The sequence below is a fragment of the Ostrea edulis genome, chromosome 2 (assembly GCF_947568905.1).
Source record: "Ostrea edulis chromosome 2, xbOstEdul1.1, whole genome shotgun sequence".
NCBI lineage: Eukaryota > Metazoa > Mollusca > Bivalvia > Ostreida > Ostreidae > Ostrea > Ostrea edulis.
Window position 1 is genome coordinate 82,172,551 of NC_079165.1, and position 14,240 is coordinate 82,186,790.

General features: G+C 35.1%; 1 protein-coding gene across 1 annotated transcript; it reads left to right on the top strand.

Moving 5' to 3' along the window:
- The first annotated feature begins 239 nt into the window (after positions 1 to 239).
- Positions 240 to 12,353, top strand: LOC125682387 (uncharacterized). Its single transcript, XM_048922926.2, has 10 exons — positions 240 to 404; positions 714 to 891; positions 1,167 to 1,270; positions 2,095 to 2,223; positions 6,536 to 6,706; positions 8,264 to 8,373; positions 10,154 to 10,274; positions 10,391 to 10,399; positions 10,942 to 11,124; positions 11,203 to 12,353. The coding sequence occupies exons 1-10, from the start codon at positions 353 to 355 to the stop codon at positions 12,351 to 12,353; spliced, it is 2,208 nt and encodes a 735-aa protein (XP_048778883.2). The 5' UTR covers positions 240 to 352.
- The last annotated feature ends 1,887 nt before the right edge of the window (positions 12,354 to 14,240 follow it).

Sequence of the window (14,240 nt, forward strand, 5' to 3'; positions counted from 1 at the left end):
TATGTACTGTCAATAAAACATGAGTTACAATATGTACTGTCAATAAAACATGAATTAGAATAGGTACTGTCTATAAAACATGCATTAGAATATGTACTGTCCTCTAATGCCTTTTCTCTGTATGAAAGTGTTTAAAATCACTGAGATAAAGTTATTGGAAGTTACTCAAACGAATGAAACCTGATATAGGAAACAGCGATTCGAAAGAATAGTTAAACAAACCTTTTAAATTTCTTCTAAAACAATCGTGTTGAAGAGTTAAACAGACCTTTTAAATTTCTTCTAAAACAATCGTGTTTATTCTTCGGTTTTCGTTTTGACAACATGAAGATTCAACTCTTCAGTGACAATAATGAATGTTGCTGTATTCATAGCATTACATCTTGGAGTTTCAAGTCAAGTCGGTAAGTGTACCGATCAATGTTATACTTTAGAGGTCGTCAATGATGAATAGCTATTCCTTACAGTAGCCTTGACACAGAGCGCAACAGCTCTTGGAGGTCTATTTATCAAGGATTATGTATAATTCAGTATTATATAGTTCCTTATGTGATGGTAAGAAAAAAAGTTGTTTTGTGTCCTTGTATGAATGTATGTGCTATGAAGTTCCATTTTACATTATCGATAATTTACAGGACAACACTGAGAGATAAAAGTCTTTTCTTCAATATGAGTGAACAGTATTGTACGTAGTTTGGTTGTTCATATTTCAGTCGGCCTCTGCACTTTTCCAGAAGAATGGGATGGACTTTGGTATGATAGCCGTACAACAGATGTAACACTCAATCAAAGCTCGTCAGCCGTCCAGTCGGGCTGGACTCTCCAAGCGTACTCCTCAAGCGTGACGTCATGGACATGCATGGAACAGTCCAGTGATACATATCTGATAAAGTGAGTCGTTTTAGATGTATTTTAATGTATTTGTTTATCATTTATATTTAGTTAACATCCCTTTGCTGTACTTCTAGAGGTGATCAAGAGGTGGACGTGTTTATCATTTATATTTAGTTAACATTCCTTTGCTGTACTTCTAGAGGTGATCAAGAGGTGGACGTGTTTATCATTTATATTTAGTTAACATCCCTTTGCTGTACTTCTAGAGGTGATCAAGAGGTGGACGTGTTTATCATTTATATTTAGTTAACATCCCTTTGCTGTACTTCTAGAGGTGATCAAGAGGTGGACGTGTTCGGATCTCCACACGCAGCGTACTTGTGTTTAGCTGTAACAAAAGTCACCGGTGCTTCTTACAGATACACGATCGTTGCAGGTAATTCATTCAATATTCATTATGTAATATTTACATTTCCAATGTGTTTGCCTTTGATATCGTTTGAAATTGTAATGATAGCCATTTCGTCATAAATGCACTGCAGTTGTAAACAATGCGCGTATGAATCTTGATGAATATAGTACGCATATTCTAACGACAGGAATTCCGACAGAAATGAAAGTAGAATGTAAATATAAGAAATAAAATTCATTTTTTAATATAGATGAGAATATAACTGCAATGCTTCACGCCAGAATACGTTTTATGAAGCGCTAACTCGCCGACGTTTAGCGTCTCAGTGCATGCCCTCATGTATTTTCAAATTTTAAAATATCTAGGTTTAAACTACATGCATTTGCTGTAGCATGCACATATGCATTTCGATTGACTAATTTGCTGATCCAAAGTGTTGAAGAGACTAAAACGTTATAGTAGATTGAGGGAGAGGACTGAAATAGACTATGCCTGCTGCCCAATTCCATTCACGTATTAGTGAATAAAATATTGTTTGAATAAAAATAGTAGATTGGTGGAAAACCATAACGTTTACTGTAAAGATGTCAATGTCTTATAAGAAACAGGGGAAACAGACTTCAGTGTCAAACAAAATACTGAGTAGTGCATTATAACGTCTTAAAGTAATTAATGCTGGAATACTGGTCGCAAAACTATCAGATACTTTAAGCTATGATATGTAACAAGATAGTAGAACAAAATAATATTAGATATCTATCGTGCGTTAAAGCTTTCCTTTTTTTATTGTACCTGCTAATGGTAGAAAGCAATCACCTGAATTTATACAATGAGGGCCTTTTTTTTAGACGAGCAGGTGAATGCCGGAGGTGAGCGGGTTTCCATAATTTCTATCACGAGAAACGCCACTATAACCAGTGATTGTACAGCCGTAAGTCCGCCTGGGTTAGAGGAGTATCACGTGATCATCAAAGCAGGTAGTCAAGACACCCATTAAACTGATAGAGATACAGAAGCTGTACGATGGCCGATATCAGCCTGTACACTTTCTACATTTCTCTGGAATTTGTACACTTAAAATATACATTTAACATGTACAATTCACACTGACAACGCACATTTTGTAAACGATTTTGAAATTAACGATGGCTTTATTATATTTCATGGTAAAGAAAAAGAAATCTATGATTTCATTCGCTATAGTAAATGTATGTGAACGAAGTGCCTTTCTTGGACACTATGATGTATAAAGGAAGGCGATTTGAGGCAACTTGCATCCTGGATTTTAAAACGTACATCAAATTTACAAACACTTTCCAATATTTGAAACGAAAGAGCGCAAGGTGAAACCATACGCCAGATGAGAAACAGAAGTGATTTAGATGTTCTTCAAGAAGTTCTTAAAGAATTCAAAACAAACCTTCTAAAGAGGGGGCAAAAGTGATAATGAAACCAATAAAACTATACAAGTGGTACTTGATAACTACGATCGAGCCACTCTGTTATCAAGTGTTAATAAAAGCCACAAAAAGGGACAGGATATATTCTTTGTTTTTGTCACCAAATCCAACCCTAGAATTCGAAAAATAAAGCAAAAGCTTTTTAATACTGGCACATCCTCCAGCGAGACAAAGAGGTTTTCTCTGTTTTACGTATTGTAATATAATCGCAATGTAAATGCTGGGGGTATGCTCACATCCTCAATTATTAAATAATCATATTGCATGGAAATTGTAAAGTACAAATAGACTACTAATGAGGAAGATTTGCATGTATAAAAATTTCAGTTTTTGTATTCCAACATATTTCTCTGTATTTCCTACTAATATACGTCTACTATTGCATCAATTTTTTAAAATTACAAACAAACTTTGCAATGCCTAGGTATATACCATCTTATATTAATCCACGTACGTGTTCTTGTTATTTGTCTTCTTTCAACTATAGTCCAGCTGGACATGTCATTACTGGTGATGTTGATGTAGTTGAAAACGAGGATCTGAAATCACTTATTTTAAAAGGTCCGAAATTCAGAGAACCTTGGTCTTTCTATTGGCGACAGAACTTCATCATTGTTATGAATTCTGTCGAAAATTATGCCAGTCGATGGACTAAATATAAAAAAGAACTTGATACCTTGTCAGCATGAATTAAAAGTACAAGAGAAATAGTGAAATCCCGTATTAGACACATCGAAACAAAAGTACGTACCATTTATCCTTCTTTGTGTAGACTACTAAACAAGAAGTGATCAAATAATTAGATAGGTTACATGACGGATATGTTTTGATTCCAGTTGAGAAAGCTTTTACCAACATTGTGTTTGTTTGTAAGACTCATTATTACAAATATATTCTAAACGAATTTGACAATAATTCCACATTTGGTAATCGTACTTATACTCCAACTGCCTTGTCAAAATATGAAATTCTTCAAAATCCTGCTTCAGTTTTAAACATATTCAATATCAATAGGATGAGTGAATATGAGTTACCGTACCTTTACTGGATTCCAAAACTTTTCTCAAATCAACTACATCACAACGTATGACTTTTCAACACTTTACACGACCATTCCTCACAATAAATTAAAAACTAGACTTTTTGACATCATAGACAGTTGCTTCTTCAACAAAAATGGGAAAAAGAAATATTCCAATCTAGTGATCAGTCATCCATAAATACAACTTTGATTCCACGCACAAGCACCCTGAAGTTGAAATAAAGATATGCTGGAATTCCTCACTGACAATATCATCGTTGTGTTTGGTGATCAGGTCTTCCAACAGTATGTTGAAATCCATGGACACAAATTGTGCTCCTTTGTTAGCAGACCAGCTTTTATATTCTTATGGAGCAAAGTTTATTTAAAAGCTTCTACATAAGAAGAAAAAATCTCTTACTGTGGCCTTCAACTCGACATTTAGATATATCGACGACGTTTTATCTATTAACAATAATCGTTTTCATTCCAAAAATTCCTGTGAACTCGAGATAAAAGACACCACAGAGTCCACCACATCTAATTCGTACTTAGATATTTCATTGAAAATGAATATTAACGGCAAACTAATTTTATAACAACTCAACTTTATGACAAACAATTCAATTTCAGCTTCTCCATCGTCAACTTCCCATATTTATGTAGCAATACTCCATTATCACCTGTATATGGTGTTTATGTCTCTCAATTGATTCGATACGCAAGAGTTTGTTCTGTGTACTGGAATCACGTTGTCCGTCTGTCCGTCCGTTTGTCTGTAGACGCAATTTGTCCGAAGTTTATTTCTAATACCGCGGGACATATTTTATTCAAACTTTATGCACATCTTCTATATATTATGTACTTGAGCATCTCCTATTTTCATTGAAATATTTTAGCAGTTATAGAAGTTACGCGCATTTTCTTTTCATTTTGGGGGTTGCGCACTTTGTCCAGAGTTTAATTCTAATACCGTTGATCAGATTTGATTCAAACTTTATTCTCATCTTATATATATAATGTAGTTGTGCATCTTCTATTTTCATTGAAATGTTTTAACAGTTATGGAAGTTACGGACATTTTCTGGTTTGGTTGTACTTGTAGTAATAGACACAATTTGTCCAGAGTTTATTTCTAATGACAAAGTAAAGTTGGTATAACATAATGATCTTTAACAAAGTGAATATAAACTAAAGACTAGAAGAGTTGACCAGGGATTTGCAATCATACAATATCCAATGTGCTTGCATTAAATATTTCCCAACATCTTATATGCCCCGCGGGGGGTATTAGTCCCATCAGGACAGTTCTAGTTTAAATTGAGGCAGGCTACTGACAAATAAGTTGATGTTACAGGGGTTTCAACAGTCTCGTTGAAAGTCAGCATTTCGTAAATTATATGGTCATTATAATGATATAGTTTGCCAATACAATATATATCTATAGTATATATCATTGGATCAAATGCTGTGTTTCATACCGATTGTTAGACCGTTCTTGGCACACTGATTTTGACTGTGGATTCCTCCATTTACCTGATCAAGGTATAGGATTCATGACGTGTGTGACCGGTCGACGGGGGATGCTTACTCTTCTAGGCACCTAATCCCACATCTAGTATATCCAGGGATCCGTGTTTGCTCAACTCTTTATTTTGTACATGTATTTCTTACAGCAGTTATGAGATTGATCACTGTTTGTTATCTTCACTTTTCATGCAGCTGAAATTCAATCTACAGTATATATCAATCATTTCAATGTGTAATGTCGCACCGCCAAAAGACTTTTAAATTAGTGTAAAGTAAAGTGATTGTTGATGTTAGTAGCTGATGGGGCCATATATTTCCTTGCCAATTGACATACTTTAAAAAATATTTTTAATTAGTGGGTGCTTTTGTACATGTTTTATTGGTTCCGCTACTTTGTGTCATGTGAATAGTCAGCCTAGCTGTTTTAAACTTAAACTGATAATTTTCTGATTTAAGCCCAGCCAATTAATGGTTATGTAAGATGGTGTACGAGTATTCCTAGCGAATTGCTAGTTTTGATAAATAAACAAATTCACATAATAGTATTCGTCCATATTCTTTTCATATGTAATGTACAACAAAAACAAGCTGCGAATTAACAGAATTGTTTTTTTTAATTACATTTTTAGGCAAAATTGAGGATAAAAATATCGTTCTATATAAACTGTGAATGCAAGGTGAAGATAACGAACAGTGATCAATCTCATAACTCCTACAAGCAATACAAAATAGATAGTTGGGCAAACACGGACCCCTGGACACACCAGAGGTGGGATCAGGTGCCTAGGAGGAGTAAGTATCCCCTGTTGACCGGTCACACCCGCCGTGAGCCCCATATCCTGATCAGGTAAACGGAGTTATCCGCAGTCAAAATCAGTGTGCCAAGAACGGCTTAACAATCGGTATGAAACACGTCAGACAGCATTTGACCCAATGCGATGTTGTATTGACGAACTAGATCGTTATAACGACCATAGAATTTGCGAAATGCTGACTTCAATCGAGACTGTTGAAATCCCTGTACCATCAACTTGTTTGTCAGTAGCTTACCTCGATTTAAAAACTGACTATACCCAGAACAAGCTCTTGCATATCGAATCAGTTGAGATATATAAACACCATATGGAGGTGATAATGGAGTATTGCTACATAAATGTGGGAAGTTGACGATGGAGAAGCTGAAATCATCCCGTTTGTCATACAGTTGAGTTACACCTTATATTTCAAAGAAAGAAAGAAAATAGATATCCCAAGAAATGAATTTAATTTGTCTTGTAGATAATGTTTCTGATGTCAAACAGTATTTCCCAGAGCCTTTGTTGGCAACACTGTATAATTCTAATTATACCAAAACTGATCCAACTTGTGACTCTGATGTCATATTAGACATGTGTTCCGACCGTACTGAAATGAACCGTACTGAGTGTTCAGCGGGAAACGGACAAGTTCGTAAGTAAAGGAAGGATTGGAAAGAGAGTAAGTGAATAGGTAGACAGAGAGAGAAAGAGCAATGTGCGAGGGAGAGACAGAAAGAGAGAAAGAGAGTAAAATAACTGCCTTCGTAGATATTATTTCAAATACCCATACTTATTTCATTTAGTTTTTATCTAACAGCTTGTATGAAGGTTTCCTTCTATAGTTGATAGTTTATATTTAACAGCTTGTATGACTCCTTATTTAACAGCTTGTATGAATGTTTCCTTCTATAGTTGATAGTTTATATTTAACAGCTTGTATGACTCCTTATTTAACAGCTTGTATGAAGGTTTCCTTCTATAGTTGATAGTTTATATTTAACAGCTTGTATGAATCCTTATTTAACAGCTTGTATGAATGTTTCCTTCTATCGTTGATAGTTTATATTTAACAGCTTGTATGAAGGTTTCCATCTATAGTTGATAGTTTATATTTACATGTAACAGCTTGTATGGATCCTTCTTTAACAGTTTGTATGAATCTTTATTTAACAGCTTGTATGAATCCTTATTTAACAGCTTGTATGAAGGTTTCCTTCTATAGCTGATAGTTTTTATTTAACAGCATGTATGGATTTTTATTTAACAGCATGTATGGATTTTTATTTAACAGTTTATATGAAGGTATCTTTCTATGGCTGATAGTTTTTATTTAACAGCATGTATGGATTTTTATTTAACAGCATGTATGGATTTTTATTTAACAGCTTGTATGAAGATTTCCATCTATAGTTGATAATTTTTATTTAACAGCATGTATGAAGGTTTCCATCTATAGTTGATAATTTTTATTTAACAGCATGTATGGAGGTTTCCTTCTATAGATGATAGTTTATATTTAACAGCTTGTATGAATCCTTATTTAACAGCTTGTATGAATCCTTATTTAACAGCTTGTATGAATCCTTATTTAACAGCTTGTATGAAGGTTTCCTTCTGTAGTTTGATAGTTTTTATTTAACAGCTTGTATGAATCCTTATTTAACAGCTTGTATGAATCCTTATTTAACAGCTTGTATGAAAGTTTCTTTCTATAGATGATAGTTTATATTTAACAGCTTGTATGAATCCTTATTTAACAGCTTGTATGAATCCTTATTTAACAGTTTGTATGAATCTTTATCTAACAGCTTGTATGAATCCTTATTTAACAGCTTGTATGAAGGTTTCCTTCTATAGCTGATAGCTTTTATTTAACAGCATGTGTGGTTTTTTATTTAACAGCTTGTATGAATCCTTATTTAACAGTTTGTATGAAGGTTTTCGTCTATAGTTGATAGCTTTTATTTAACAGCATGTGTGGTTTTTTATTTAACAGCTTGTATGAAGGTTTCCTCTATAGTTTGATAGTTCTTATTTAACAGCTTGTATGAATCCTTATTTAACAGCTTGTATGAAGGTTTCCTTCTATAGCTGATAGTTTTTATTTAACAGCTTGTATGAATCCTTATTTAACAGCTTGTATGAATCCTTATTTAACAGCTTGTATGAATCCTTATTTAAGAACTTTTATGAAGGTTTCCTTTTATAGTTGATAGTTTGCACCAGTGTGTTACTTACGTACAAGACGGCTCACAATATTTTGTGTCAGTGCTAAATCCAGCTGTCGTAGGAAGCAGTCAGCAACACTTCAGATGCCTTGTAAGTAGACATGTTTACTTACTCGTGTGAAGAAGAAATTATTAAGACTTTCAAATGTTCATTATTAATGCATTCATGATCATACGTAACGTACAATCATGAAGGACCTTCCCACGTTAGCTGTGACATACGGCCCCCGATGATTTAGTAAAACATCAAAGTTTAAATTATGCAACAATGCCCCAAGATGTTCATTAATACCTTAACTTAAAGGCTTGGCATTTTATTTTACTGAAAAGTTCGTAAACATTAAGAGCTAAGCCGGTTTTTTTTTTAATTAGGGGTTGTCTGTTTTTGTTAAATCTCTATTGATAATCATCGATTGACCGGTTTTTAAAGCCTTTGTTTGTATCGAACACAAGATTGTCCAGGTTTCTCTTTCTACTATAAGTTGTTTATGTTATAAAGACAATTATATCCCATAGGCAAGACTGGACTACGTTTTGCTGGTGATGAAATTCATAAAACTAAAGACAACAAAAATTTGCAAAAACTATACGTTTTCTTTCTACCTCATTTACCTGTAATTACCTCGGGTACTAATTCAGTAGTTTTCGGGCTAAGGGTGACCAATTAAAACTTAGTCTTCTACCCTGATCTACGTTGACGCATCTATCGCGAATCAAGAAATTGTAAACAGTATATGGATCGTTACCATGGACCTAATGACGTCACAATATTTCGTTTACAAATTGGGCAAAAATCATTCTTGAATAACAGCTTAGGTCTATGTTCACCTTCCGCCAAATCATTCGAACAGTATTTTAGAAGGTTAAAGAAAATCCCGTGATAGAATTAGCCAATCAGCAATATTTGTCAGTTTGCGACCCAATCAAATTCGATGTTCTATTTACATGATAGGCCAGCATTAAAACAATATTGTATCAATGACGTCATAGCTAATTTTGACTACCTAATAGGTTTGTTATTGACTTCCTACAGAAGTTTGTCGGTTTGTTAAAGTCTGTATAATGCAAGGCGAAGTCGAACCTTCTATGTATTTCATTAACCCAAGAAATTTCTGTATTGGGGATCCGGGTTAGAATAGATCCTCAGTACCCCCTTGCTTTTTGTAAGAGGCGACTAAATGGGGCGGTTCTTCGGATGAGACCGCAAAACCGAGGTCCCGTGTATTATATATTTCACTCATATGGAGACGTCACCACTGTCGGTGAAGGGCTGCAATATTTAGGCCTATGCTCGGCGCTTATGGCCTTTGAACAGGGAGGGATCTTTATCATGGCACACTTGCTGTGACATGGGACCTCGGTTTTTGCGGTCTCATCCGAAGGACCGCCCCATTAAGTCGCCTTCTACGACAAGCAAGGGGTACTGAGGACCTATTCTAACCCGGATCCCCACGGGACTCGTAAAATGAAAAACATACAAACAAAACCTTAGAAACGTAACATGCAACTATTTTCTTGGCAGTTGTTCCTCTGACGTCACAATGTTAACTTTGATTGATTGATTTTCTATGGTTTAACGTTCTGCTCGAGAATATTTCACTCATATGGAGACGTCACCATTGCTGGTGAAGGGCTGCAAAATTTAAGCCTATGCTCGGCGCTTACGGCCTTTAAGCAGAGAGGGATCTTTATTGTGCCACACGGGGACTCGATTTATGCGGTCTCATCTAGAGGACCGCCCCATTTAGTCGTCTCTTACGACAAGCAAGGGGTACTGAGGACCTATGCTAACCCGGATCCAACTATTTTTGTATGGTTAAATATGTTGATTATTTAGCTGTATAGAATTATAACACAATAATACATTACAGGCAGTGACGAAATTGAATAACCAAATATTCATTAGTGATAATAATGGCAGTTGTGCAAAAAACCAAGATCCACAAGTTAAACAAGCCAACGGTACAGAGGTCCTCGTTATGTACGCCAATGGTACGTCCTTCCACCTACAACATGTGTTATCATTAAAATTGTACGAATGATGAGTTATTTCTTTCTCTATATATGTATTTCATTATGAATAAAAATTCCTTCTAAACTTTTTTCAGTGCTGTGTCGTAAGTATTTTTATTGCTTTTTAAGTAGTTTGCTGAAATTAGCTTTAAAGGTAACTCCAATCTCATGTTACGTCATAGGTTTTTGCAAAATCTTTACTAAACTTTATACACGATAGAACTGTATCTTTTTCACTCGGTTTAAAAGAAATTTTGTAAATTATAGTGTTTGCAAATTTTACGGTTGTTTTATCGATTTGATTTATAAATACAACCTGTCGCTGGGTCAAATGCTGTCTAACATGTTTCAATTCATACCAATTGTTAGGCCGTTCTTTTTACGCTAATTTTGACTACGGATTAATTATTCCGTTTAACTGATTAAGATATAGGTTTCATGGTGGTTGTGACCGGTCGACAGGGAATGCTTTATCCTAGTACGCACCTGATCCTAACTCTGGCGAGTCCAGAGATCCGTGTTTGCCCTACTCTTAATTTTGTATTCTTTACAAGAATTATGAGATTAATCATTGTTCGTTATTTTCACCTTTTCATAAATACTGATTTTTTTTATCGTTTCTAAACCCTCTACTTTGTATTTGCAGCTTTCGTGACAAATCCCGAGGAAGACGATGTTGATGTTGGCCTTATCGTAGGAATTCTGATAGCCAGCCTTGTGTTCCTTACAACAATAATTGCCATATGTATTTGTTGTTTGCGGAAGAAATACAGGGACAAAATATGGACTTTTTTCCGAACAAAATGTCAACGCAGGATCCAACAGAAAGGTTTGTATGTTTTAAGATTATCAAGTTATTAGTACCAAATGTTGGCTGGTATAAGAAATACTAAAATATTGATTTCAGATGTCCAAACATCAAAGTTGTTTATGGTGAAGAAATCATCGACAAATGAATCAAACGATGATACTGATATTGATAGAAAGGAAAGTAAAACTAGTTCTATTTTGTTTGATAATTGGAAAAAGACAAAGGATTTTAGCAAAGTAAGGTTGACAAACAAGGAAAATGAAGATGATCTGCAGGATAACGGTTCACGCAAAACCGTAACCATGACTACTCCTGTGGAATTTCTTGACGATACAAAGGGAGATATTGAGACGGGTAAAGCTCCAGTTGATGAAAGGGGAGGTATTCGATCTGATACCGGCGTTGATCATGCTATTTCCATGAATGAAATAGAGGATGAGGACGTGACTTTTCAGCTCGAGAAAACCAGTGAAGGTAAGCCAGAGTTTCGTCGTCAGACTACAGAGGACGATATGGAACAGTTGCGAAGAATTAACAAACAAGTTAATTTTGAAAAACATTTATTTAAGAAAGAAGATACACCTCTTGATTCTGAAATGACTGCAAGTGAACGAATTTACTTTGAAAAGAGTGTTTTTGCGAATCAAAATGTCGAAGCAGAAATGTATTTAAATGAAACCGTGGAATCCCGTAGCTTGCCTATCATTGTGGAGGCTCATGAGGATAAAGATATACCTGAATTAGAATTAGAAAGTATTTCATCTAGTCCCATTCACACGACGGATTCTGTGTCAGTTTGTCAACAACAGCCATTGTCACAGATAGACAATGGTGAAGACGCAGGAGAAATAAAAGGAATGGTTATTGAGGAGATGGAATTTTCTTTGACAGAAGAACAGATCACAGCCAGATCAAGCCTTTCGGTAGCTTTATCGTCACGACTGAGTTCCAGGAAAGTGTCAACCGCCGAAACAATTGCAAAAGGATTAAGAGAATCGATTTCCCCATCAAAGCAAACTTCGGGAAAGATGAAGAAACAAAGGACATCATCTAGGTATTCTCTTCACTCAGCTCCAGAATTAAGATTAAAATCTTACAAATATCCAAAACAGAGTTCCTCTGACTCCCCTGTCATAACACGCACATCGTCTAAAATGTCCAAGCTAAAAATTGCAACACTCAAACGAAAAAGACAGGAATTCAACGATGTACCTAGGCCTGCCAAAATGAAGTTCAGGTGGATTTGATAAAATTTGTAGAATTTCCACAAGTGCTTTAAAAATGTGTTCAGCTTTAATGTGTTTTTTAAAATTCTATTTTGCTTGATACTGGTATTCAGTCGTTTTTCTTGTATAGGTAGGTACTTATGAGAAAGTGGTTTTAAGCCGTTAAATCATATAGGAATATGCTTATGTGTATTTCTTAGGTCTTAAGCAATCTTGGACTATTGTTGACAAACATTTCTAATTTCATTGAGTGAATGATTTAAATAAAATTTTATTGATTGTGCATTTGATTTGATCAGGAAGAGAGTTCCTATGTTTGATTCCGTTTTACATAGAAAGTTTCCGATTCCATTTTCTCAACCCTTGGTACAAAGAAATTAAATTACTCGATCTAATTATTCTGGTTGAATAGTTAAGTCTCCCAAACGAAGTTTGGAGACTTATTGTTTTTGCTCGGTTCTTCTTTTTCTTCTTCCGCTTCTTTCTCGCGCCTAAAACTGTCCGACACCGTTCTCCGTAAACAGTTGATACAAGTATTAGATATTCAAGGATATGATAGGCCAGTGTATCTAGATGTGCAGAAATGTTTTTGTTTTCAGATTGAAGGGGGGTAGGATATATTTTTTGGGGATCAAATGGGGGTGGGGTTTGACATAGAACTCGATAGGGGAAAATTAATTCCAAATTTCAACAGATATAACTTGGCAAATATGATAGATAGAGTCCAGTGGCTTCAGAAATGAAAAGATAATGACAGGGCCTACAAATTAGTATCAAGGCCAAGTGACTGCAGTGACCTTGACCTTTGGCCATGACCATAAAAACTAGTATAACTTTTAAGTCGGTACTAATAGCAACATGGGATCTTCAGAAATGGCAAGATGACTTACAAACTAGTAATAAGGTCATGCGACTCCAGTGACCTTGACCTCTGACCATGAAATTGGTTTTACTCAAGAACTACATGTAGGTCTGATACAGAGATGGGGTCTTCAGAAATAATAAAAGAATGATAGGATCTACTCATTTGTATCAAGGTCAAGTGACCCCAATGACCTTGATCTCTGACCTTGGACATACAAACTCATGTAACTTTAAAACTGGAATTGATAGGAACGTGGGACCTTCAGAAATGATAAGAGGATGATAAGATCTACAAACTAGTATCAAGGTCAATTGACTCCAGTGACCTTGACAGCTGATCATGAATTTGGTATTATTTAAGAACTAGGTTTGATAAAGAGATGGGATCTTCAGAAACAAATAATGGATGATAGGATCTACAAATTAGTATCAAGGTCAAGTGATGCTAGTGACCTTGATCTCTGACTTTGAACATAAATCTGGTATTACTTTAGAACCGGGACCGATAAAGACATGGAATCTTCAGAAATGATAAAAGGATGTAGTAATCTACAAACTAGCATCTCCAGTGACCTTGACCTTTGACCTCGATTAGAAAAAGTTATATAACTTTAGAACCAGGACTGATAGAGACATGGGGTGATAAAAAATGATGAGATAATGTTAGGTCAAGTAACACAAGTTTTAATGAAGGAAAAAATGTGATTTTTGTTGTTGAAAAATTTCAAAATCAAAGTCTTCGTGATCTAGTTTTGTAAAATGAAGTTAGAATTGGCATGGATTTTGTCAAGGGAGGAAATAGTAGTACTCAGAAAAAGCCACTTTTATATACAGCTGTACATGTAGCCATGCAGTACTTTGTTTGAGAGACTTTATAATCGGTGGATTATAATCATATCTTGTTTCCTCTAAAATTAATTTTTATGAAAGGTGTGATTCAGTCTAAGTTGTTTTTCTCTATTACTTAAGTTCAATACTCCAGTTCCTCAAATAGTTAAGCATTAATACTTCTTCTGGGAGATAAATCTAATAGCCTTATTGTGA